We start from the raw sequence: 25,699 nt of genomic DNA on the forward strand, positions 1-25,699 counted from the left end.
GAATGGCGGAGCAGGCTCGAGGGGCTGAATGACCGACTCCTGCTCCTACGTCTTATGTTCTTATGAAACAGGCCTTTCGGTCCAACTAGTCTATGCCGGTGTTTATGCTCCACACGAGCCTTCTCCCACCCTACTTCATCGCACCCCATCAACATATCCTCTTAAATGCATCAGCCTCACAGTACAAAACCTACCGATCTCAGTCTTGAAAGCTCCAATGGTCCCGACATCCACAGCCTTTTGGGGACGAGAGTTCCAAATTTCTACGACCCATTATGTGAAAAAGTGCTTCTGAATTTTGCACCTGAACAGCCTGGCTCTAATTTTAAGGTTATGTCCCCTCGTTCTGGATTTCCCCCACCCGAGCAAATCGTTTCTCTGTACCTACCCTCCTTTTATACTCAGGGGAATACAAGCCAGGTTTATGCAACCTGTCCTCAGAATTTAACCCTTTACGTCCCACCTGCCACAGCTGCAGCCCATCCACCACCTTGAACATTCACTCCCTCCATCACCGGCGTACCGAGGCTGCAGTGTGTACCATCTACAAGATGCACTGCAGCAACTCGCCAAGGCTTCTTCGGCAGCACCTCCCAAATTCTGTGACCTAGAAAGACAAGGGCAGCAGGCGCATGGGAACACCGCCACCTCCAAGATACCCTCCAAGTCACACACCGTCCCGATTTGGAAATATATCGCCGATCATTCATCGTCGCTGGGTCAAAATCCCGGAACTTCCTCCCTAACAGCACTGTGGGAGTACCTTCACCATATGGACTGCAGCGGTCCAAGAAGGCAGCTCACCATCACCTTCTCAAGGGCAATTAGGGATGGGCAATAAATGCTGGCCTGGTCAGCGACGGCCAGATCCTGTGAATGCAAAAAGAATTCAACACAGCCAATAGAACACTGAACTACAGAGCCAGAACAGTGGAGTGTTAGTCAGAGGAGGTCAGGACCAAACTTTACGGTGCTCTGGTCAGACTACACCTTGAGTGTTCATTGGTTCTAACCTATAGACATTTTTTTGAGTCGTAGGGCACACCCTGACATAAGAAAACTACTAGGCACTTGGTCTGATATTAAACAAAGCTTTAATCAACTGTTTGTAAACATGGAGATCTAGTTGTGTCCTTCATTAGTTCCTGTTAAAGAATGTCCTGAGCAAGCTGGGCCCATGCCCGAGTATTTATACTCTCCCTGGACAGCGCCACCAGCAGGCCGCCCAGTATCATTTCATAAGTCATTTGCACATGAATGGCAAGATTCATGTCAACCTCACTGCAACATAATCCCTTTAATTAGTGCCCACCACTCTATTACACATCAGCCAGTTTCTTATCAAGTTCCGAGGTTTAACTTTGGAAAGAACCTTCCGGGCACGTCCGAGACCTTTTTTTGGAATTCTAAGCACATCAACACCGTGAGGCTTTCCAGGACCCTGTCGGGAGGTCACTTCCTCAACAAGGTCATGGAGGTTGATCAGGCAGGCTCCTCCCCTTCCTAGCCCCTGCCGGCCGCTCTTTACTGGGTTATTATTGTGCGGCTAACTTCTCATAGTTAATCCGTTTGTGTTATTTGAGCGCGGTGTTGAAGTGAGACTAATTTATGTTGTGACTGGGGGTTGGGGGTGAGGGGGGGGGCAGGAATTCACCCCGTGAGGACACCGTCCCACCTCAGCGAGGCCGGTACATGTGCTGACGAGGCTGGGAGCTAACGCAGTGGCTGTTCTTGTGTTGCAGGTGGGGTGTAAGATTTCTGTGGTGTTCTGCTACTTCTGCATGATGACGAATTACTTCTGGCTGCTGGTGGAGGCTTTGTATCTCAACTCCCTGCTGGTCGTCTCCTTCTCCTACGGCAGCAGTTACTTCTGGTGGTGGAGTGTGCTGGGATGGGGTAGGTACCAGGGCTCGGAGTCAACAGGCAACCTCAGCACACCGGTGATACGAAGTCTGGTGTATGTTTAATAAGGGTGCACAGAAAGAAAGAAAGAAAGCTCTTGCACTTATACACAACCTTTTGCCACCACAGGATGCCTCAAATCGCTTTACAGCCAATTACAAGGAAACTTTTTGCTATCCGGCACTGACGGGACCGGCCTGGTGCCGGTTGATCAAAAAGTCTGGATTACAGAGAGGTATACTTACCAAGGTACGAGAGCCCCGTACACGGCCACAGGTGCAGGAGTCCCTGTTGCACGGCCACAGGTGCAGGAACTCCCGGTTACACGGCCACAGATCCAGGAACCCCGGTTACACGGCCACTAATATAAAGTAAAACTTACCTGAACCTACTCCTGAATTTTGCCGGTTAAAAAAGAGTTTCCTGTAAATATTTTTGGGGTTTAGTCGCTGTTCTAATGTAGGAAACACGGCAGCCATTTTGTGCACAGCAAGGTCCCACAAACAGCAATGAGATATTGGCCCAGAAATTCGGGTCGGAGGCTTCCCGCGGGCGCAAGCCCCCGACCGCAGCGCGCCGGCCGTTGAGCTGTGGGCCCCCGTGGAATTCCGATCCTGGGCCTGCTCCAACTGCTGGCGCGCAGTGCTTGCATATCCCAGGGGCGCAGTTTGTTCGATGCGTCCCCTGGGATCACGTGGGCCATGGGGAGCCAATCGGAGCAGGGAATGCTTCATTCATAAGTTTGACAGGAAGGGCTGTCAAAACTTATAAATACTACGGGCCCCAAAACATCACTAAATCTTCAAATAAATTTAAAAAAACATCACATTTTTTAAATTATAAATTACATGAAATAACTATTTTAAACAATAATTTAAATTTTTGAAAAAAATAATTTTATTTTCTAACGGGGCTAAAAATAAACTTACCTTTCTTTAAAGTATTTAAAAATAACAAACCTGTGGAAATTTTTTTAATTAATTCACCACTTACCTTGTAAAAAGCAGGCCTTACGACTGCTTTTTAAATGTCTAAATTCTGGAGACTTACCCTCCCGGGAAAACCTGCAAAAAAAACGTAAGTTCGATGCGCACGTGCAGCCTTTCCTGCGCATGCGTTCGACCTCTGAAACCCTTCGTTCTGGGGAACGGAAGTGCCGGTTTCCCGCGCATGCGCAGTGCATGCAGGAAACCGGCACTTCCATTGGGCCTACGGGTGAGTACCCCGTGCGTACTCACCCGTGGAGACCCGAAGTTCTGGGCCAATGACCAGATCATCTGTTTTTCCTTTAGTGAGGGATAAATATTGGCCCAGGACACCGGGGTTGTCTGAGGTTGGGGCTGAGACATGCCGTTGGGGCTGTGTAGAGCAAGTTTTATTCTGCGTCTAGCTATGCCTACAGCTGACCTGGGAGTGCTTGATGGGATAGGGGCTGGGCTAGGAATAGCGGCTAGGGTGAGACAACAGCGCTCAAGCTTTTTCCAAACCTACAACCCTACAAAGAAACCTCATATAGGATGAGCTACTTGAGTTTTAGGCACTGGATTGCTCAGAGTCTTCATGTATATGTGAAGAGAACAAGATTGGTGAAGTCAAGCGTAGGTCCCTTGCAGTCAGAATCAGGGGAATTTATTATGGGGAACAAAGAAATGGCTGACCAACTAAATACATATTTTGGTTCTGTCTTCACAAAAGAGGACACAAATAACCTCCCAGAGATGCCGGGGAACATAGGGTCTGATGAAAGGGTGGAACTGAAAGAAATCAGTATTTGTAGGGAAATGGTGTTTGGAAAATTGATGGGACTGAAGGCCGATAAATCCCCAGGGCCTGATAATCTACATCCCAGGGTACTTAAGGAAGTGGCCCTAGAAATAGTAGATGCATTGCTGGTCATCTTCCAGAACTCGATAGACTCTGGAACAGTACCCATGGATTGGAGGGTAGCTAATGTTACCCCACTATTCAAAAAAGGTGGTAGAGAAAAAGCGGGGAATTATAGACCGGTAAGCCTGACATCGGTAGTGGGGAAAATGCTAGAGTCCATTATAAAAGATGTAATAGCAGAGCACTTGGAAAGCAGTAACAGGATCGGACAAAGTCAACATGGATTTACAAAAGGTAAATCATGCTTGACTAATCTACTGGAATTTTTTGAGGATGTAACTGGTAAAATAGATAAGGGAGAACCAGTGGATGTGGTATATTCGGACTTTCAGAAGGCTTTCGATAAGGTCCCACATAAGAGATTAGCGTGCAAAATTAAGGCACATGGGATTGGGGGCAAGGTATTGACTTGGATAGAGAACTGGTTGAAAGAACAGAAAGCAAAGAGTTGGAATAAACAGGTCGTTTTCCGAGTGGCAGGCAGTGACTAGTGGGGTACCGCAAGGATCGGTCCTAGGACCCCAGCTGTTCACAATATATATTAATGATCTGGACGAGGGAATTGGATGTAATATCTCCAAATTTGCAGATGACACAAAGCTGGGTGGGAGGGTATGCTGTGAGGAGGATGTCGTGAAACTCCAGTACGATTTGGACAGGTTGGGTGATTGGGCAGAAACATGGCAAATGCACTGTGATGTGGATAAATGTGAGGTTATCCACTTTGGTGGCAAAAACAGGAAGGCAGATTATTATTTGAATAGCAATAGATTGGGAGAAGGGGAAGTGCAAAGAGACCTGGGTGTTCTTGTGCACCAGCCGCTGAAGGTAAGCATGCAGGTGCAGCAGGCGGTTAAGAAGGCAAATGGTATGTTGGTCTTTGTAGCAAGAGGGTTCGAGTACAGGAACAAGGATGTCTTGCTACAGTTGTACAGGGCCTTGGTGAGACCGCACCTTGAGTATTGTATGCAGTTTTGGTCGCCTTTTCTGAGGAAGGACGTTCTTGCCATGGAGGGAGTGCAGCGAAGATTCACCAGGCTGATACCTGGGATGGCAGGAATGACATATGAGGAGAGATTGTGTCGATTGGGCTTATACTCACTGGAGTTTAGAAGATTGAGAGGGGATCTCATTGAAACCTATAAAATTCTGTCAGGCCTGGACAGACTAGATGCAGGAAGGATGTTTCTGATGGCCGGGGAGTCCAGAACCAGGGGTCATAGTTTAAGGATAAGGGGTAAGCCATTTAGGACTGAGATGAGGAGGAATTTCTTCACCCAGAGAGTGGTGAACCTATGGAATTCTCTGCCACAGAGGGTGGTGGAGGCCAATTCATTAAATATATTCAAGAAAGAGTTGGACATATTTCTTAAGGCTAAAGGGATCAAGGGATATGGGGAGAAGGCAGGGACAGGGTACTGAATTTGGATGATCAGCCATGATCTCATTGAATGGCGGAGCAGGCTCGAAGGGCCAAATGGCCTACTCCTGCTCCTATCTTCTATGTTTCTATGTTTCTATGTAGCCTGTGTGCTGTCGGTCGGACACCCTGGCCTGGGCCTAGGCCCTTGTAGTCTTAACCTCTGTTGGTGTTAATGAAGGCCGAGGCCTGGCCCTTTGTTTTGCTTCATGGCCTTGTAAAGGGGCATGCTTGACTGGATTCAGAGAGGGAATAAAAGTATGAATTTTTTTTTACCAAATGCAGGGATAAATAAATCAAATCAACACCTTAGAAAACAAGAGAGCACAAATGAATGCACCAAGGTAACGCACCATGCTCCCTGTTGAACCATTTATATGGAGGTGCCAACCCTCCGGGATTGCCATGGAGTCTCCTGGAATTGAAGACTGATTTCCAGTTCATTGTTGCCAGCAACTCCGGGAGAACAATCATAGGGGCATTAAAAAATTGTGTTTTTTTTTAGAAAATTTTGGACATGGGAAAAAGGCTGTTTGGTTGACAGTCAAGAATCATTCAATCGGGCAATAAAGAATGTATTCACTTTCCAATTGGGCGTAGGAAGGTGGGGCGTGTCGGGTGACCAATGGCGGGAGCAGGAGGTCATAAGAGGTCATAGGTCATACGATGACACCTCCAGGAATATGTCCACCCAGAGTTAGGAGTCTTAGTTATAAAGGGAGCGGTAGCATAGGGGTTATGTTACTAAGCCAGTAATTTAACTGTGCCACGGGTGTGAGTTCAAATCGCAGCAGGGGAATTTAAATTAAGTTAATTAATTAACTAAATCTGGAATTTAAGAAAAAGCTAGTATCAGTAATGGTGACCATGAAACTACCGGATTGTCATAAAAACCCATGTGGTTCACTAATGTCCTTTAGGAAAAGAAATCTGCCATCCTTACCTGGTCTGGCCTATATGTGACTCCAGACCCAATGTGGTTGACTCTTAACTGCCCTCTGAAATGGTGGCTCACCACCACCTTCTCGAGGGCAACTAGGGATGGGCAATAAATGCTGGCCTTGCCACTGACACCGACGCCCACATCCTATGAACAAATAAATTTAAAAAAACATGGAGGTGGCTGTAAGATGTACAATACTAGCAACATCATTAGTGTAAATGGGATCTTCCTACTGCTGATGTAATTTAATTTCAAAGGTGGGCAAATAGGGGTTGAGGTACCAATCAGCCATGATCTAATTGAATGGCGGAACAGGCTCGAGGGGCTGAATGGCCTCCCCCTGTTGCTATCTTCATGCTTTCTCACAGGCATCATCTTTCCATTATCTCCAAGCTCCATTCTCCTCCCCCCTCAACTGTTTGCTGTTCTTGGACTTTAATGGAGGTGTTCACATTTTTGAGGGGGTTTTGATACGAGTAAATAAGGAGAAACTGTTTCCAGTGGCAGGAGGGTCGGTAACCAGGGGACACGGATTTAAGATAATTGGCAAAAGAACCAGAGGGGGAGATGAGGAGAATGCTTTTTAAAGCAGTGAGTTGCTATGATCTGGAATGCGCTGCCTGAAAGGGCGGCGGAAGCAGATTCAATAGTAACTTTCAAATAGGAATTGGATAACTAATTGAAAAGGAAACATTTGCAGGGCCGTGGGGGAAAGAGCAGGGGGTGGGGGAGTGGGACTGATCGGACAGCTCTTTCTCAAGAGTGGGCACAGGCACGATGGGCCGAACGGCCTCCTTCTGCGCTGTATGATTCCACCATTGTACTGATACTTTGGTGGTCTGTTTATTTCTGCTCCTGTCGCTTGCTGCTAAATGCAGAGAGGTTAAACTGAAACTATCTGAAGCGAGTCTGATTCACTCATCTGTAGCCACGGTACGTGCTGCGAATAATGACACATTATTCCCGGCGGGGTCAGATCTGAATCACGATCGCTTGGTTTCAACACAAAGGGGCCTTGCTGCTCCTCAGTTCCCATTCGACCGAAGTCTGAAAGGAAGATAATCTCTCACCCTCTGCGGGGTCTAATGAACAATTTCTTTCCTTCAAGGTGTTCCAACTGTCTGCACCGTTGCCTGGGTGATTACGAAATTCCAATTTGAAGATACAGAGTAAGTAAGACTTTAAAAAAACAATTGAAGGCTCGTACTTAAAGTTAAATGAAGGAAATGAAAATAAACCGGGGTCCACAAATGTAAGGTAAAGCCGCAGATAAATCCAATAAGGAGCTCAGGAACAGGGGGAGTGGGATTAGCTGAAGTGCTCCTGCAGCGAGCCGGCACGGGCTCGACGGGCCGAATGGCCTCCTTCTGTGCTGTAACCCTTCTAGGATTCTAGGAGAAACTTCTTCACCCAGAGAGTGGTGAGAACGCGGGACTCGCTATCACAGGGAGTGGTTGAGGCAAATAGCACAGGTGCATTTAAAGGGAAGCTGGATAAACACATGAGGGGAGAAAGGAATAGGAGGATATGCTAAAAGGGTGAGATGAAGAGCGGTGGGAGGTGGTTCGTGTGGAGCATAAACACCGGCACAGACCTGTTGGGCCGAATGGTCTGTTTCCGTGCTGTACATTCTATGTAATTTTATGTAGACACAAAAGGCATCAAGGGGTATGGGCAGAGAGTGGGAATATGGTATTGAGATAGAGGATCAGCCATGATCATATTGAATGGCGGAGCAGGCTCGAAGGGCCGAATGGCCTACTCCTGCTCCTATTTTTCTATGTTCTTCTATGTTTTCTATAAAGTAAGTTATTGTTGATACTGCGCTTACTGCATTGACCTTGAATGCTCACATTGTAAATATCGCAGTAAATAGATTGTAGCCTAAGTTATGAAAGAAATGTGATACGCAGTTTCCCATTAATATTCTGGTGTGTCTCCAGGTGCTGGGACGTTATTGAAGACTCTCCATACTGGTGGATAATCAAAGGGCCAATTGTGACCTCTGTTGCTGTAAGTTACACCCAAGCAAAACTGGGCCTTTTAATTCCAACTTAAAGAAGAACATTACTCCTTGGGGAGGTCGTTCGGAGCAGAGTGCGAGTTCAGCATACGTCTCCATTAAAGTTGGTTGAAGTTGACCAACAGTCATCCTCTTAGATTTATTCCAAAGGGAAACGAGTGACTGGAAGTCCCAGTGAAATAATGGAATACGAAGACTCGATATATTCAGCTTAAATCCCTCTCGGCCATGTTAGGGGCGGCATTGGCCCCTTTAAGCAAATGAGTCAATCATTGAAATAACAAAGGGAGGAATTAAGGGGTATGGTAGCATAGTGGTTATGTTATGTTATGCTAGTAATCCAGCAGGCCTGGATTAATGATCTGTAGACATGAGTTTAAATCCCACCCAATGCAGCTGTAGAATTTAAATTCAAATTCTGGAATGAAAAGCTAGTATCAGTAATGGTGACGGCTGTAGAAATACTGCTGAGTACTTGGTCTGAGTATAAAACAAGGCTTTAATCAACTGTTTCAAAACCATGAGATTCTAGTTACATCACTAGTTCCTGGTTACAGAAACATCCTGAGCAAGCTGGGCCCACGCCCGAGTATTTATACTCCTTGGACGGCGCCACCAGCTGGCCGCCCAGTGTTACTTCACGAGTCATGATAAGATTCATGACAGTGACCATGAAACTGCCGGATTGACGTAAAAACCCATCTGGTTCACTAATGTCCTTTAGGGAAGGAAATCTGCTGCCCTTACCCGGTCTGGCCTATATGTGACTCCAAGACCCACAGCAACATGGGTGACTCTTAACTGCCCTCTGAAATGGTCCAGCGAGACACCACCTTCTCAAGGGCAATTAGGGATGGGCAATAAATGTTGGCTTTGCCAGCGACGCCCACATCGCTTGAATGAATTAAAAAAAATTCACACAGTCCACAGCTATCTCACAGTGTTGTGGCAAAACCACCAATGAACTCCTGTACAAACGCATAACTGCCTTTAAACCAATGTTACAGCATCTATGTTCGTTTGCTGAGTGTAAACAGGCTTTCTGTAAAAGCCCTGAAACAACGCGATGACGTCATCACGTTGGTCACGTGATGCCCCGAACGGCGGGAAACGTGATGACGTCATGACGTCAGAGAGTGGGAGGTCCTAGGTTCAGACCTCGTGGATCAAGCTGCTGTATAGACCTGTTTGCTGTTGCTCCTGCATGTTTTTGTTTTGTTCACTTGTTTAATTAAATTCGGTTGATTTACTGAACTGACTCGACCTCAGTGATTCAGTTAGGAATCCGTTGATTCCTACAGTGTCATCTGAAGCCCATGAACTCTTAAGGCACAAGCCTTTACATTGTGAAGCTTGTCATATTTTTTTTCATGCCACACAATCACTTGGGGAGTGGCAGTGATGGAAACCATCTCTCACTGAGATAATGCTGAGTTGGGGAGACTGGCTGAGCATGGGTCAGATTCCTTGTAGAAAAAGTTGCCCTGAAGTTAAAGGACATTAAACCAATAATTATTGGATTCAAAAGAAAGAAAAAAGAATTTGCATTTCTCTCACGCCTTTCATGACCCCAGGATGTCCCAAAGCACTTCACGGCCAATAAAGTACTTTTGAAGTGTAGCCACTGTTGTAATGTAGGAAAGGTGGCAGTAAATTTGTGCACAGCGAGGTCCCACAAACAGCAATGAGGTAAATGACCAGATACTCTGTTTTTTGGTGATTTGGTTAAGGGATAAATATTGACCAGGATGCCAGGGAGAACTCCCCTCCTCTTCTTCGAAATAGTGGCCGTGGGATCTTCTGCGTCCAGCATGAGAGGGCAAACGGGGCCTCGGTTTAACGTCTCATCCGAAAGATGGAACGTGTCCTACACTTACGGCCTCAGTCTCCATATACAAAATACATTGTGGGTGATTTATAGTGACGGTTCAGAATGTGAGCACCAGTCTTGTGGCTCTTCTCTGAACCGCCTCAGGCACTTGAATCTCTTCCTGCGACTTGGGGAAGCGAGTAGGACACAGTACGCAATGTATGACCCGATCAGAGCGCTGTACAGTTTGATCATGACTTTCTCTGTCTTGTACGCTATTGATTTGCTTGTGCTGTTCAACCATTTCAACGGATGCTGGTAGGTATCTATGGGCTGGATCTTGCCAGCCCTGGGGAGGTGGGACTGCCGGGAAAATGGCCGAATTTGGGGGAGGGAGGGTGCCCAACCCGCCTCCATGCCATCTTCCCAGGAGGTAGTTAACAGGCAGAAAATAGGGTTATCCCGTTTTTGCCCTCACAAGTGTGGGCTTCCCAAAGGCTCCAAAACCCGCCAGGTCAGCGAGGCGAGTACTGGGTCTGCGGGAGTCGGGGTGCAAAAGTGTGGTGTGAAGGTAAGTGATGGGTGCAAGAGTGGAGAGGTGAGTATCTGAGGTAAGCCCTAAGTGTTTTTAAAAGTGTACTTACCTTTGTTTCTTCCTGCAGGCTTCAGTCAGTGTATGCGGAGAGTCTCGCACCTCTGTGTTGGGATTGACAGGTGGCCATTGCATTCCCAGATGCAACCATCTCAATTCTGTTAAAGAAAGAGGTTTGATGGGGTCTTGTATTCAAGACCTCATCAAACTACAGAGAATGTCACTGTTTGACAGCTGGGCGGGCTTAACAAGGTCACTCAAGGGAAAATAGTGCGGGTTGGCCACAAATCGATGGAGGTGGGACTACAACCCAACAAGCAGTAGTCCTGCCTCCAACGTGACCCCAGTCACAAAATCGCCCCCTATGTGTTTATTTATATCATTTCATTCATGCATTTTGCTGTGGCTCAGTGGGTAGTGCTCTCATTCTCTGATGCAGAAGATTGTGGGTTCAAGTCCCCCCCCCCCGCAAAGACTTCAGCGCAAAATCTAGTCTGACATTGCCAGTGCAGTACTGAGGGAGTGCTGCACTATCAGAAGTGATGGTCTGGATTTTGATTTAGGAGGCGGGACTACAACTTTCGGGGTTGTAGTCCCGCCTCCATCGAGTTGTGGCCAACCCACGCGATTTTTACTTGATTGACCTTGTTAAGTCCGCCTAGCGGGCTCAGCAGGCCAATTAAGGGCCACCCGGCAACAGGTGACATCACAGATTGACATTTCATCTGTCAAAAGCTTTTGACAGATGAAATATCAGCGTTTGACAGCTGTTTGAAGCTGTCAAACACTGACAATCTGTACTGAGTTAATTCCTTCCTCTCAGGCTGAATTAGAGATCTCTCCAGAACAGAAAGCTGAATGCTGCAATTTTTGACAGTTCGCGGCCATTCTGCTTTCTGTGCCGGTGAGATGAGGGACTCCCGAGACCTGAAGGAAGGAAGGCTGTAAAATTAAGTAAAACTTCGTTAAACACTTTACACAGACCAAACACACTTACCTCTGAACTCATGCACCCATCACTCACCTGAACACCGGACATCTCGACCCCTCCAAGCCCTTCAGCCCGACGGTCCGCCTCACTAACTTGGCGTGGTTTGGAGCTGTCGGGAATCCCACACTTCAGGAATAAAAATAGGGATTAGGCTAAAAACTGCCTGTTAACTACCTGTTAATTGGCACTAATCCCCTTCCCGCCTCGGGGAGGCGGGTCCCAGTGCGGGTCGGGTACCCGCCTCCTTTGAAACTGGCATGGAGGTGGGTTGGGGGCGGGATGGGTTCGTGCCCCCCGATTTTGAGATTTTAACCCCCCCCCCATACCTCCAATCCCGCCTCCACGGCCCAATGAAAATCCTGCCCGATGTCTTTCAGATGAGATGTTAAACAGAGGCCCTGTCTATCCTCACAGGTGGATGTAAATGATCCCATGGTCCTATATTGAGGTAGTGCAGGAGAGTTCTCCCTAGTGTCCTGCCCAATATTGATCCCTCAGCCAACATCACTAGAATCATAGAATGATACAGCACAGAAGGAGGCCATTCGGTCCATCGTGCTCTGGGCTGGCTATTTGGTAGAGCGATCCAATTAATCCCAGTCCTCTGCTCTTTCCCGATAAGCCCTGCAATTTCTTTTCCCTGAAACAGTTGCTTTTTTAATCTATCTATCCATTCATTTGTTTATTTTTTTTCTTTTGCAGATCAGTTTTGTACTTTTTGTTAACATCATCCGGATCTTGGTTCAAAAGTTGATCCCCAAGGAGATCCACATGGCTAATTCCTCTCAGTACAGGTAAGCGAGCTCGACTGTTCCGACGGACTCCCCTCATAGTTACAGCTGGGCTTTGGCCAGAAGAGCAGCAAAATTTCAGGGCCCACTCATTTATATTCCAGCAAAAGCATCGAAAATAATTACTTCATTGTCTCCGAGCAGAGCTCATGTAGACATCTTTCTAAAGCCTTTCAGTGACCATGCATACTCTTCCTGCACTGTGATAGAAAGAAAGAAAGACTTGCATTTCTATAGCGCCTTTCACGACCACTGGATGTCTCAAAGCGCTTTACAGCCAATGACATACTTGTGAAGTGTAGTCACTGTTGTAATGTAGGAAACGCGGCAGCCAATTTGCGCACAGCAAGCTCCCACAGCCAGCAATGTGATAATGACTAGTTAGTCTCCTTTTAGTGATGTTGATTGAGGGATAAATATTGGCCAGGACACCGGGGAGAACTCCCCTGATACCCCAACACCCTCCCCTTGCAAAACATTACCGCTGACACACCGCGTCAGTCATGGCTCAGTGGGTAGCACTCCCGCCTCTGTGTCAGAAGGTTGTGGGTTCAAGTCTCGCTCCAGAGACTTGAGCACAAAATCCAGGCTGACACTCCACTGCAGTACTGAGGGAGTGCTGCACTGTCGGAGGTGCCGTCTTTTGGATGAGACGTCTGCCCTCTCAGCTGAATGTAAAAGATCGAATAGCACTAGTTTGAAGAAGAGCTGGGAAGTTCTCCAAGGTGTCGTGCCCAATATTTATCACTTAAAACAGATGGCCTGATCATTATCACGTTGCTGTTTGTGGGAGCTTGCTGTGCGCAAATTGGCTGCCATGTTTCCTACTACACTTCAACAAGTACTTCATTGACGGTAACGTGCTTTGGGACGTCCTGAGGTGGTGAAAGGCGCTATATAAATGCAAGTTCTTTCTTTCTGGGCACTGGCTGGGTGGAGGGAGAGGAAACCAATTGATTAATTTAAGCCAAGGTTTATTAAGCAATTCTGTATTCCCAGCACGTGCCTCACTTTGATGGGAGCAGGGGGGTTTGGGACCCTGGAGCCGATCCAGCTCTACCTCTGACCTGTGCTCTGGGCTAGGGCACCCCTGAGCCCAGGGAGTACTGGGTCGCCGAATTTTCCCTTCATGTGGTTCAAAGGGTAGATTCCACGATTTAAGGGCTGGATTTTCATTCAGAAGTCGGGAAGGAGGCGGGACTACAACTTTCAGATTTTAGTCCCACCTCCATCGAGGTGCAGCCAATCCACGTGATTTTCCCTTGATTGACCTGGTGGAGCCCGCCCAGCGGGCTCAGCAGGCAACAGGTGACGTCACAGACTGAAATTTCATCTGTCAAGACATGTTGACAGATGAAATATCAGTGTTTCACAGCTGTTTGAAGCTGTCAAACACTGACAGTCTGACTTCTAACCTGAGTCCTTCTACACAGACTCAGTTAGAAATCTCGCCGGCACTGAAAGCTGAAGGCTGTCACTTTTGACAGCTCGCGGCCATTCTGCTTTCTGTGCCGGCTGAATGATGGACTCCCGAAGCCTAGAGGAAGGCAGGCTGTAAAGGTAAGTACAGGTAATTTAAACTTCTTTACACACTTTAGACACACCAAACACACTTACCTTTGCACTCATGCACCCATCACTCACCTGAACACTGACATCGCGACCCCTCCAAGTCCTTCAACCCGACGGCCCGCCTGCTCTAACCTGGCGTGGTTTGGAGCCGTCGGGAATCCCACACGACACCCCTCAAAATAGGGATTAGGCTAAAAACTGCCTGTTAACTACCTGTTAACAGGTAGTTAATTGGCACTAATCCCTTCCTGCCTCGGGTCAGCAAGTCCCAGTGCGGAGCGGGTACCCGCCTCCCTTGAAACTTATGTGGAGGCGGGTTTTGGGCGGGATGGTGTCGGGACCCCCGAATTCAGGATATTTGCCCCCCGCACGCCTGAAACCCCGCCTCACGGCACACTGACAATTGACCCCTAAGTGTTTCAACCCACAAAACAAAACCCAGAGCTAATCCTTCACCTCTCTACACAGACGCTTGACAAAGTCAACCCTGCTTCTGGTTCCACTGTTCGGGGTGCACTACATCGTGTGCGCCTTCCCACCAGATGGCGCTGTGCTGGCCACCAGGCTCTATCTTGACCTCTGCATCGGATCATTTCAGGTACGGTGAACTCTGAACTGTCCGCGGACGGTGACCTCCTTTGTCAGGGGGGCGCCTATCGGTGATGTCGCTGCGCTCGTTCCATGACGGGTAATTAAAGGATAGAAATACTTCAAATGTCCTTGGGATCTTCGAAGCTTACAGCACAGGAGGAGGCCATTTGGCCCATCATGCCTGTGTCGGCTCTTTGAATACGCGACCCAATCAGTCCCACTCCCCTGCTCTTTCCCCACAGCCCTGCACATTTTTCCTTTTCAATTCTTTATGCAATTCCCTTTTGAAAGTTACTATTGAACCTGCTCTTTCAAGCAGAGCATTCCAGATCATAACAACTCGTTGTGTAAATAATTATCCTCATCCCCCCTCTGGTTCTTTTGATAATTACCTTAAATCTGTTGTCCTCTGGTTACCGGCCCTCCTGCCAGTGGAAACAGTTTCTCCCCATCTACTCTATCAAAACTCCTCATAATTGTGAACATCTCTTTTAAATCTCCCCTTAACCTTCTCGCGAATGACCACAGCTTTTCCAGTCTCTCCACATAGCTGAAGTCCCTCATCCCTGGCACCCACTCTGTGTAAATCTGTGCTGCACCTAAGGGGTTGGCAACCCTCCAGGACTGTCCCGGAGTCTCCAAGTATTGAAGATTAATCTCCTGGGCACTGCAGTGAGCAACACCCGGGAGAGAAATCACAGGGGCATTGAAAAGAGATGTGTGTATTTTTATTTACTTCTAACACTTCTGTTTATTAATGGGCCAGAAATTCGGGTCGGAGGCTTCCCACGGGTGCAAGCCCCTGACCTGCACTTATCTAGCGCGCCGGCCGTTGTGCTGTGGGGCCGCTTGGGATTCCGATCCTGAGCCTCCTCCAGCTGCCGGCGCGCAGTGCTTGCGTATCCCCGGGGCGCAGTTAGTTCGAAGCGTCCCCTGGGATCACGTGGGCCATGGGGAGCCAATCGGAGCAGGGAATCTCCATTCATAGATTTGACAGGTCAGATCGGCCCCAAAACATAACTAAAACTTCAAATAAATTTTTTAAAAACATCACATTTTAAAAATAACTATAAATTACATAAATTAACTATTTTAAACAATAATTTAAACTTTTGAAAAAATTAATTACAGTTTTTAACAGGGCTAAAAATAAACTTATCTTTCTTTAAAGTATTTAAAAATAATGGCCCAGAAATTGGTGTCGGGGGCTTCCCGTGGGTGCAAGCCTCGGACCTACACTTACATAGCGCGCTGACAGTTGAAGCCTGGCTCTGCGTGGATTTCCTGTCAGTGGCCCGGTTCAGCTCCCGGCGCGCTGTGCTTGCGTGATCCAGCGGCGTAGTTAGTGCGATGAGCCGGCTGGGATCACGTGAGCACTGGGCAACCAATCGGAGGTTGCAAAAGTTCATTCATGAGTTTGATAGTAAGAACTGTCAAACTCATGAAAACTCCGGGCGCCCAAAACAGTACTTAAACTTCAAATAAAAGTTTAAAAAAATCCCACTAATTAAAAGAACTATTAATAACTGTAAAAAACTATTTTAAACAATTATTCAAATTTTTGAAAAAAATAATTTTTTAACAAATCGGGTCTAAAAATACACTTACCTTACTGTAAATTCTTTAAAAATAATAAACCCTATGGAAAAACAATTCTAACTTTAATTAATAGACCACTTACCTTTTAAAACTAAGTCCTTACGTCTGCTTTTTTCACGCGTAAAAACCGGAGGTCTTCGCGCACGGGCAAAGCTTAAAAAAAGAAGGAATTTCAGCGCGCACGTGCAGACTCCTGCGCGCACGCGTTCGACCTCTGAACCCCTTAGTTCAGAGGAAAGGAAATGCCGGTTTTCCGCGCATGCGCTGTGCATGCTGATAACCGGCACTTCCATCGGGCCCACGTGTGAGTACCCCGTCCGTACTCACGCGTTGGGACCCGAATTACTGGGCCATTAAACCTGTGGAAAAAATGTTTTCATTTTACTTAATTCACCACTTACCTTTTTAAAAGCTGGCCTTGCGACTGCTTTTTAAACATGCAGCTGCTGAAGACTTCACCTCCCGGAGATGTAGACATAGAAATAGGGCGGGGGGACTGTGATATGCTCGAACATATTCACATCGAGAGGGAGGAGGTATTGGCGGTTTTAGCTGGCCTAAAAATGGATAAATCCCCAGGCCCGGATGAAATGTATCCCAGGCTGCTGTGTGAGGCAAAGGAAGAGATTGCGGGGGCTCTAACACATATATTCAGGACCTCTCTGGCCACAGGGGATGTGCCAGAGGACTGGAGAACCGCTAATGTAGTACCATTATTCAAGAAGGGAAGTAGGGAAAAACCGGGGAACTACAGGCCAGTGAGCCTAACATCAGTGGTAGGAAAATTATTGGAAAAAATTCTGAGGGACAAAATTTGTCTCCACTTGGAGAGGCAAGGATTAATCAGGGATAGTCAACATGGCTTTGTTAAGGGAAGATCATGTCTGACTAATTTGATTGAATTTTTTGAGGGGGTGACTAGGTGTGTGGATGAGGGTAACGCAGTGGATGTGGTATATATGGATTTCAGTAAGGCCTTCGATAAAGTCCCGCACAGGAGACTGGTCAAGAAGGTAAGAGCCCATGGAATCCAGGGTGCCTTGGCACATTGGATAAAAAACTGGCTTAGTGACAGAAGGCAGAGGGTGATGGTCGAAGGTTGTTTTTGTGACTGGAAGCCTGTGGCCAGTGGGGTACCACAGGGATCGGTGCTGGGTCCCTTGCTATTTGTGGTCTACATTAATGACTTGGATATGAATGTAAAAGGTATGATCAGTAAGTTCGCGGATGATACAAAAATTGGTAGGGTGGTAAATAGCGAGGAGGGTAGCCTCAGTCTGCAGGACGATATAGATGGGTTGGTCAGATGGGCGGAACAGTGGCAAATGGAATTTAACCCGGAAAAGTGCGAGGTGATGCACTTTGGGGGGACTAACAAGGCAAGGGAATACACAATGAATGGCAAGACCCTAGGCAAGACGGAGGGTCAGAGGGATCTGGGTGTGCAAGTACACAGATCCCTGAAGGCGGCGGAACAGGTGGATAAGGTGGTTAAAAAAGGCATATGGGATACTTGCCTTCATTAGCCGAGGCATTGAATATAAGAGCAAGGAGGTTATGATGGAACTGTATAAAACACTGGTTAGGCCACAGCTGGAATACTGTGTGCAGTTCTGGTCGCCACACTACAGGAAGGATGTGATGGCGTTGGAGAGGGTGCAGAGGAGGTTCACCAGGATGTTACCAGGGCTGGAGCGCTTCAGCTATGAAGAAAGACTGGGCAGATTGGGTTTGTTTTCCTTGGAGCAGAGGAGGCTGAGGGGGGACATGATTGAGGTGTACAAAATTATGAGGGGCATAGATAGGATGGATGCTGAGGAGCTTTTTCCCTTAGTAGAGGGGTCAATAGCTAGGGGGCATAGATTCAAGGTAAAGGGCGGGAGGTTTAGAGGGGATTTCATAGAGTCATAGAGTCATAGAGTCATAGAGTTTTACAGCACAGAAAGAGGCCCTTCGGCCCATCGTGTCTGCGCCGCCCATCCATCCCTGTCCAGTCTAATCCCATTTTCCAGCATTTGGTCCATAGCCTTGTATGCAATGGCATTTCAAGTGCTCATCCAAATGCTTCTTGAATGATGTGAGGGTTCCTGCCTCCACCACCCTTTTAGGCATTGAGTTCCACATTCCAACCACCCTCTGGGTGAAAAAGTTCCTCCTCAAATCCCCTCTAAATCTCCTGCCCCTTACCCTGAATCTATGCCCCCTTGTTATTGACCCCCCCACTAAGGGGAAAAGTTCCTCTTTATCTACCCTATCTATGCCCCTCATTATTTTGTACACCTCAATCAGGTCCCCCCTCAGCCTTCTCTGCTCCAAGGAAAACAACTCCAGCCTGTCCAGCCTCTCTTCATAGCTGAGGCGCTCCATCCCAGGTAACATCCTGGTGAATCTTCTCTGCACCCTCTCCAAAGCAATCACATCCTTCCTATAGTGAGGCGACCAGAACTGCACACAGTACTCCAGCTGTGGCCTCACCAGCGTTTTGTACAGCTCCATCATAACCTCCCTGCTCTTATATTCTATGCCTCGGCTAATGAAGGCAAGTATCCCATATGCCTTTTTAACCACCTTATCTACCTGCTCCGCTGCCTTCAGGGATCTATGTACATGTACACCAAGGTCCCTCTGACCCTCTGTACTTCCTAGGGTCCTACCACTCATTGTGTATTCCCTTGCCTTATTTGTCCGTCCAAAATGCATCACCTCGCACTTTTCAGGGTTAAATTCCATTTGCCACTTTTCCGCCCATCTGACCAACCCGTTTATATCGTCCTGTAGCCGGAGGCTTTCCTCCTCGCAATTTACCACCCCACCAATTTTCGTGTCATCTGCGAACTTGCTGATCATACCTTTTACATTTTCATCCAAATCATTTATGTAGATCACAAACAATAAGGGACCCAGCACCGATCCCTGAGGTACCCCACTGGACACAGGCTTCCAGTCACAAAAGCAACCTTCGACCATCACCCTCTGCCTCCTGCCACTCAGCCAGTTTAGGATCCAACGCGCCAAGGCACCCTGGATCCCATGGGCTCTTACCTTCTTGACCAGTCTCCTATGCGGGACTTTGTCAAAAGCTTTACTGAAGTCCATGTACACCACATCCACAGCATTTCCCTCATCCACCCCACTAGTCACCCCCTCGAAAAATTCGATCAGATTTGTTAGACATGATTTACCCTTAACAAAGCCATGCTGACTATCCCCGATTAATCCTTGCCTCTCCAAGTGGAGATTAATTTTGTCCCTCAGAATTTTTTCCAATAATTTCCCCACCACAGATGTTAGACTCACTGGCCTGTAATTCCCTGGTTTATCCCTGCTACCCTTCTTGAATAATGGTACTACGTTAGCTGTTCTCCAGTCCTCTGGTACATCCCCTGTGGCCAGAGAGGTTCTGAAAATTAGTGTCAGAGCCCCTGCAATCTCCTCCCTTGCCTCCCACAGCAGCCTGGGATACATCTCGTCCGGGCCTGGGGATTTATCCACTTTTTGGCCCGCTAAAACCGCTAGCACCTCCTCCCTCTCGATGCTAATATGTTCAAGTATGTCACAGTCCCCTTGCCCGATTTCTATGTCTGCATCGTCTTTCTCCATAGTGAACACAGATGCAAAAAATTCATTTAAAACCCCGCCTACATCCTCTGGCTCTACACACAGATTGCCACTTTGGTCCCTAATGGGCCCTACCCTTTCCCTGGTTATCCTCTTGCCCTTAATATACTTATAAAACATCTTAGGATTTTCCTTTATTTTGCTCGCCAGTGTTATTTCATGGCCCCTCCTCGCCCTCCTAATTTCTTTTTTAAGTATGCCCCTGCACTTTTTATACTCCTCTAGGGCTTCTTCTGTCTTTAGTCTTTTGTAACTGCCAAAAGCCCCCCTCTTATTTCTAATGCATTTTTGTATCTCCCTTGTCATCCAAGGTTCCCTTTGCTTGTTGGTCCCACCCTTGACCTTTACAGGAACATGTTGGCGTTGTACTCTCTCTATTTCCCTTCTGAAAGTCTCCCACTGTTTTGATGTGGATTTTCCTATAAGCAGCTGCTCCCAGTCCACTTTGGCCAGATCCTGCCTTATCATATTAAAATCGGCCTTCCCCCAATTTAGAACCCTTATTTCCGGGCCGTCTTTGTCTTTTTCCATGACCACCTTAAATCTCACCGAATTATGGTCACTGTCGCCAAAATGCTCTCCTACTGACACTTCCACCACTTGCCCGGCTACATTCCCCAGAATTAGGTCCAGTACCGCCCCCTCTCTTGTAGGACTTTCTACATGTTGGCTCAAAAAGCTCTCCTGGATGCACTTTAAGAATTCTGCACCCTCTAAGCCTTTCACACTCTTGACTGTCCCAATTTATATTGGGGAAGTTGAAATCCCCCACTATTATTACCCTATTATTTTCGCACTTCTCGGAGATTTGCCTACATATCTGTTCCTCTATCTCCCCCTGACTGTTTGGGGGCCTATAGTACACTCCCAGCAAAGTGCTTGCCCCCTTTTTGTTTTTAAGTTCTACCCATATGGCCTCATTAGAGGAACCCGCTAATATATCATCCCTCCTTACAGCAGTAATTGACTCCTTAATTAATATTGCAACACCCCCTCCCCTTTTACACCCCCCTCTGTCTCGCCTGAAGATTCTATACCCCGGAATATTGAGCTGCCAGTCCTGACCCTCCCTCAACCATGTCTCCGTGATAGCAACAATATCGTACTCCCATGTGTTCAACAACAACTTCAGTTCATCCACCTTATTTGCAAGACTCCTTGCATTAAAATAAATGCCTTCCAGCCCTGCCATATTCTCTTTTGCCTTCACATATTTGCTCTGCCTTCCCAGCTGACTTGTTTTTCCCTCTGTATTTGGCCGTAAATCACCCCCTACTATAGCTCCACTCTGTACCCCAACCCCCTGCCAAGTTAGTTTAAACCCTCCCCAGCAGTGCTAGCAAACCTCCCCGCAAGGATATTGGTTCCCCCCTGGTTCAGGTGTAAACCGTCCGACTTGTACAAGTCCCACCTTTCCCAGAAGCAGACCCAGTGATCCAGGAAACTAAAGCCCTCCCCCTTGCACCATCCCTTTAGCCACGCATTCATCTGTTCTATCTTCCTATTCCTATACTTACTAGCACGTGGCACCGGGAGTAATCCAGAGATTACAACCTTTGAGGTCCTGCTCCTTAATCCTTCACCTAGCTCCCTAAATTCTTGCTGCAGGACCTCATCCCTCTTTTTACCTATGTCGTTGGTACCAATGTGGACCACGACCACTGGCTGTTCTCCCTCCCCCTCCAGAATGCCCTGCAGCCGCTCAGTGACATCCTTGACCCTGGCACCAGGGAGGCAACAAACCATCCTGGATTCACGTCTACGGCCACAGAAACGCCTATCTGTTCCCCTTACTATAGAATCCCCTACCACTATTGCTCTCCCACTCTTTTTCCCCCCTTCCTGGGCAGCAGGAGCACCCCCAGTGCCAGGAAGTTGGCCGCTGCTGCCTTCCCCTGGTGAGTCATCCCCCTCAACAGTATCCAAAGCGGTATACTTGTTTGAAAGGGGGATGTCCGCAGGGGTTCCCTGCACTACCTGCCTGCCTTTGTTGCTCCGCCTGATGGTCACCCCCTGTGCTGCCCTACCCTGAGGCGTGCACAACTCGCTAAACGTGTTATCCACGAGCCTTTCAGCATCGCGCATGCTCCAAAATTCATCCACCCGCAGCTCGAGCGCCGCAATGCGGTCTACAAGTAGCTGCAGCTGGATGCATTTCCTGCACACATGGTCATCAGGGACACTGGCAGCATCCCTGACTTCCCACATAGAGCAGGAGGAGCAGAGCACGGGTCTGAACTCTCCTGCCATGACTTACCCCTTTAATTTCTTTAAAAATTTATTCAATACCCCAGTTACAGGTATGCTCTAGGGCGCTTTATTTACCAACTATCCCCACTACACCACAGAAATTTAACACCACAGAATTCAAGCTTGTATTGAAAAAAGAGAAATACTCACCAACCAATCACCTACCTGCTCCCTGGTGACGTCACACACATTACTTTTTACCTCTCTCCCCGCTGCTGAGTTGGTGTGCCTCGCCTCTCTCCGGTTTTTATACCGGTCTCACCACACTGCTCCCGACTGGTCTCGGGCCTCGCTGGTCGCCGGGTTTTCTCCCGAGCTCCTCCTCGCTGCTCCCGCTGGTCCCGACTGGTCTCTGGCCTCGCCTCTCTTTTTCACCCAGAGGGTGGTTGGAGTCTGGAACTCACTGCCTGAAAGGGTTGTGGAGGCAGGAACCCTCACAACATTTAAGAAGCATTTGGATGAGCACTTGAAATGCCATAGCATACAAGGCTACGGACCAAATGCTGGAATATGGGATTAGATCAGACAGGGCTTGATGGCCGGCGCGGACACGATGGGCCGAAGGGCCTCTATCCGTGCTGTATAACTCTATGACTCTATGATTGACCTGGGTGGGGTGGTTGGAGGCCAGAGGTCATGCGGCGAAAGCTCCAGGAGTACGTCCAACCAGAGTTGGTAACCTTGCCTGCGCCCTCTCCAAGGCCTTGATGCCCTTCCTAAAGTGTCTGAAATACTCTGCCAGGCTGGGTAGAAGAGGCACAGGCTTCATGGACTCAGATACAGCTGGTGCCAGGCTGAGTGAGTGAGTCAGGGCGCTGGAGTAATAAGCCTACGAGCTAGGCCCGATGGCTTTCTTCACCCGTGACAAAATGAAAGAGGTAAATGTTTACCCAAGCACGTTATTACTGATCTCCCCCTCTCTCTCTCTCTCTCTCTTCCTTTGCAGGGTTGTATCGTGGGGGTGCTGTATTGCTTTCTGAATCAGGAAGTAAGTGAAAGCTTTAATCTCATTGAAACTTATAAAATTCTAACAGGACTAGACAGACTAGATGCAGGAAGGATGTTCCCGATGGCCGGGGAGTCCAGAACCAGGGGTCACAGTCTAAGAATAAGGGATAAGCCATTTAGGACTGAGATGAGGAGGAATTTCTTCACCCAGAGAGTGGTGAAACTGTGGAATTCTCTACCACACAAGGCAGTTGAGGCCAATTCATTAAATATATTCAAGAAGGAGTTAGATATATTTCTTAAGGCTAAGAGGATCAAGGGATATGGGGAGAAAGCAGGGACAGGGTACTGAATTTGGTTACTATTTGTTCTATTGACTCTGCTTCCACTGCCCTTTCAGGCAGCGCATTCCAGCTCATAACAACTGGCTGCGTAAAAAAACATTGTCCTCATCTGCCCCCTGGTTGTTTCACCGATTATCTTAAATCTGTGTCCTCTGGTTACCGACCCTCTTACCGATGGAAACAGTTTCTCCCTATCTACTCTATCAAAACTGCCTCATAACTTTAAACAGAGAGGTTTCCTATCTGGAAAGATTGAAGAGGCTGGGGCTCTTTTCTTTAGTAAAGAGAAGACTGAGGGGGGACCTGATAGAGATCTTTACAATTTATAAAGGGGCTTGATAGGGTAAACGTAGAGAAGATGTTCAAACTTGTGGGGGGAGACCAGAACTAGGGGCCATAAATGTAAGATAGTCACTAATAAATCCAATCAGGAATTCAGGAGAAACTTCTTGACCCAGAGAGTGGTGAGAATGTGGAACTTGCTACCACAGGGAGTGGTTGAGGCGGATAGCGTAGATGCATTTAAGGGGAAGCTAGATAAGTACAGGAGGGAGAAAGGAATAGAAGGCTATGTTGACGGGGTGAGATGAAGAGAGGTGGGAGGAGGCTCGTGTGGAGCATAAACACCGGCACGGACCAGTTGGGCTGAATGGCCTGTTTCTGTGCTGTAAATTCTATGTAAATCTCCCACTTAAACTTCTCTGCTCGAAGGAGATCAATTCTAGTTTTTCTAGTGTCTCCACTAAGTGGATGTGTTGAAATGGAGAGAAGTGGAGAAAAAGAATCTATAAAAATATATATCAGAGCGAACTACCATTGGTTGCTCACAATGATCCTGTAATGCTATTAGTACATGCTGAAGGTAAGCATGCAGGTGTAGCAGGCAGTTAAGAAGGCAAATAGTATGTTGGCCTTCGTAGCGAGAGGGTTTAAGTACAGGGACAAGGATGTCTTGCTGCAGTTGTACAGGGCCTTGGTAAGACCACACCTTGAGTATTGTGTGCAGTTTTGGTCGCCTCATCTGAGGAAGGATGTTCTTGCCATGGAAGGAGTGCAGCGAAGATTCACCAGGCTGATACCTGGGATGGCAGGAATGATGTATGAGGAGAGATTGGGTCGATTGGGCTTGTACTCGCTGGAGTTTAGAAGAATGAGAGGGGATCTTATTGAAACTTATAAAATTCTGTCAGGACTGGACAGACTAGATGCAGGAAGGATGTTCCCGATGGTCGGGGAGTACAGAACCAGGGGTCACAGTCTAAGGATAAGGGGTAAGCCATTTAGGACAGAAATGAAGAGGAATTTCTAGACCCAGTGAGTGGTGAACCTGTGGAATTCTCTACCACAGAAGGCAGTTGAGGCCAATTCATTAAATATATTCAAGAAGGAGTTGGATATATTTCTTAAGGCTAAAGGGATCAAGGGATATGGGGAGAAAGCAGGGACAGGGTACTGAATTTGGATGATCAGCCATGATCGCATTGAATGGTGGAGCAGGCTCGAGGGGCCGAATGGCCTACTCCTGCTCCTATCTTCTATGTTTCTATGGGGACATTAAAAGAACGCTCTGCTCGTCTCCCAATAGGTACAGACTGAAATACATAGAAGGTGGCTGAGGAGGCAGTTGGACAGTTATGGAGCCGTGCCAGTCATGGGGAAGAGCCAGCAGGACACCTCTTGTTGAACCCCTGGTCAAAGGAAAACGAGAAGCACTGCCGACCCCAATCGCTAACCCTCCTCTTCCCTTCCCCCTTTCACTGCTGAAGAACTCTGCCCCCCACCCCCTACCTCACATCACTTTGGTTTCAAGAAAAGCCTCTGAAATCTCACAGGAATTTTTTTTTTTTTTACTTTGAACGCCGTTGGACAATCCGGAAGGATCTTACAACACACACGGTGAGCGAAATGTTGGTCTGAAGTCTGCACGTCTGGTAGCGCAGCAGATACAGTTTGATATGGGGGTATCAATATTGATAATGCCCCATTGACCCTGGGTAAATGTATTGACTGGTGCGTGTGCATATGCGAAAAGAAAAAGAAAGACTTGCATTTATATGGCGCCTTTCACGACTACCGGACGTTTCAAAGCGCTTTACAGCCAATGAAGTACTTTTTGGAGTGTAGTCACTGTTGTAATGTGGGAAACACGGCAACCAATCTGCGCACAGCAAGCTCCCACACAAACAGCACTATGATAATGACCAGATAATCTGTTTTTGTTATGTTGATTGAGGGATAAATATTAGCCAGGACACCGGGGATAACTCCCTTGCTCTTCTTCGAAATAGTGCCATGGGATCTTTTACGTCCACCTGAGAGAGCAGACGGGGCCTCGGTTTAATGTCTCATCTGAAAGACGGTACCTCCGACAGTGCAGCGCTCCCTCAGTACCGCACTGGAATGTCAGCCTAGATTTTT

The 25,699-nt window shown here is 47.5% G+C and overlaps 1 protein-coding gene across 1 annotated transcript in view; it reads left to right on the top strand.

Moving 5' to 3' along the window:
• The window catches only part of ghrhrl (growth hormone releasing hormone receptor, like), a 98,637-nt gene that overhangs the window by 61,406 nt on the left and 11,532 nt on the right, over positions 1–25,699 (top strand). Inside the window, exons 7-13 of the mRNA XM_085987414.1 lie at positions 1,743–1,896; positions 7,261–7,321; positions 8,096–8,165; positions 12,271–12,362; positions 14,400–14,529; positions 22,936–22,977; positions 24,867–25,177. Of these exons, the coding sequence (XP_085843540.1) occupies positions 1,743–1,896; positions 7,261–7,321; positions 8,096–8,165; positions 12,271–12,362; positions 14,400–14,529; positions 22,936–22,977; positions 24,867–24,965 (648 nt within the window). The 3' untranslated portion in view covers positions 24,966–25,177. The remainder of the gene's footprint in view (positions 1–1,742; positions 1,897–7,260; positions 7,322–8,095; positions 8,166–12,270; positions 12,363–14,399; positions 14,530–22,935; positions 22,978–24,866; positions 25,178–25,699) is intronic.

Source organism: Somniosus microcephalus, chromosome 5 (assembly GCF_052327205.1).
Source record: "Somniosus microcephalus isolate GS21.2 chromosome 5, FLI_Smic_1.0, whole genome shotgun sequence".
Taxonomy (NCBI): domain Eukaryota; kingdom Metazoa; phylum Chordata; class Chondrichthyes; order Squaliformes; family Somniosidae; genus Somniosus; species Somniosus microcephalus.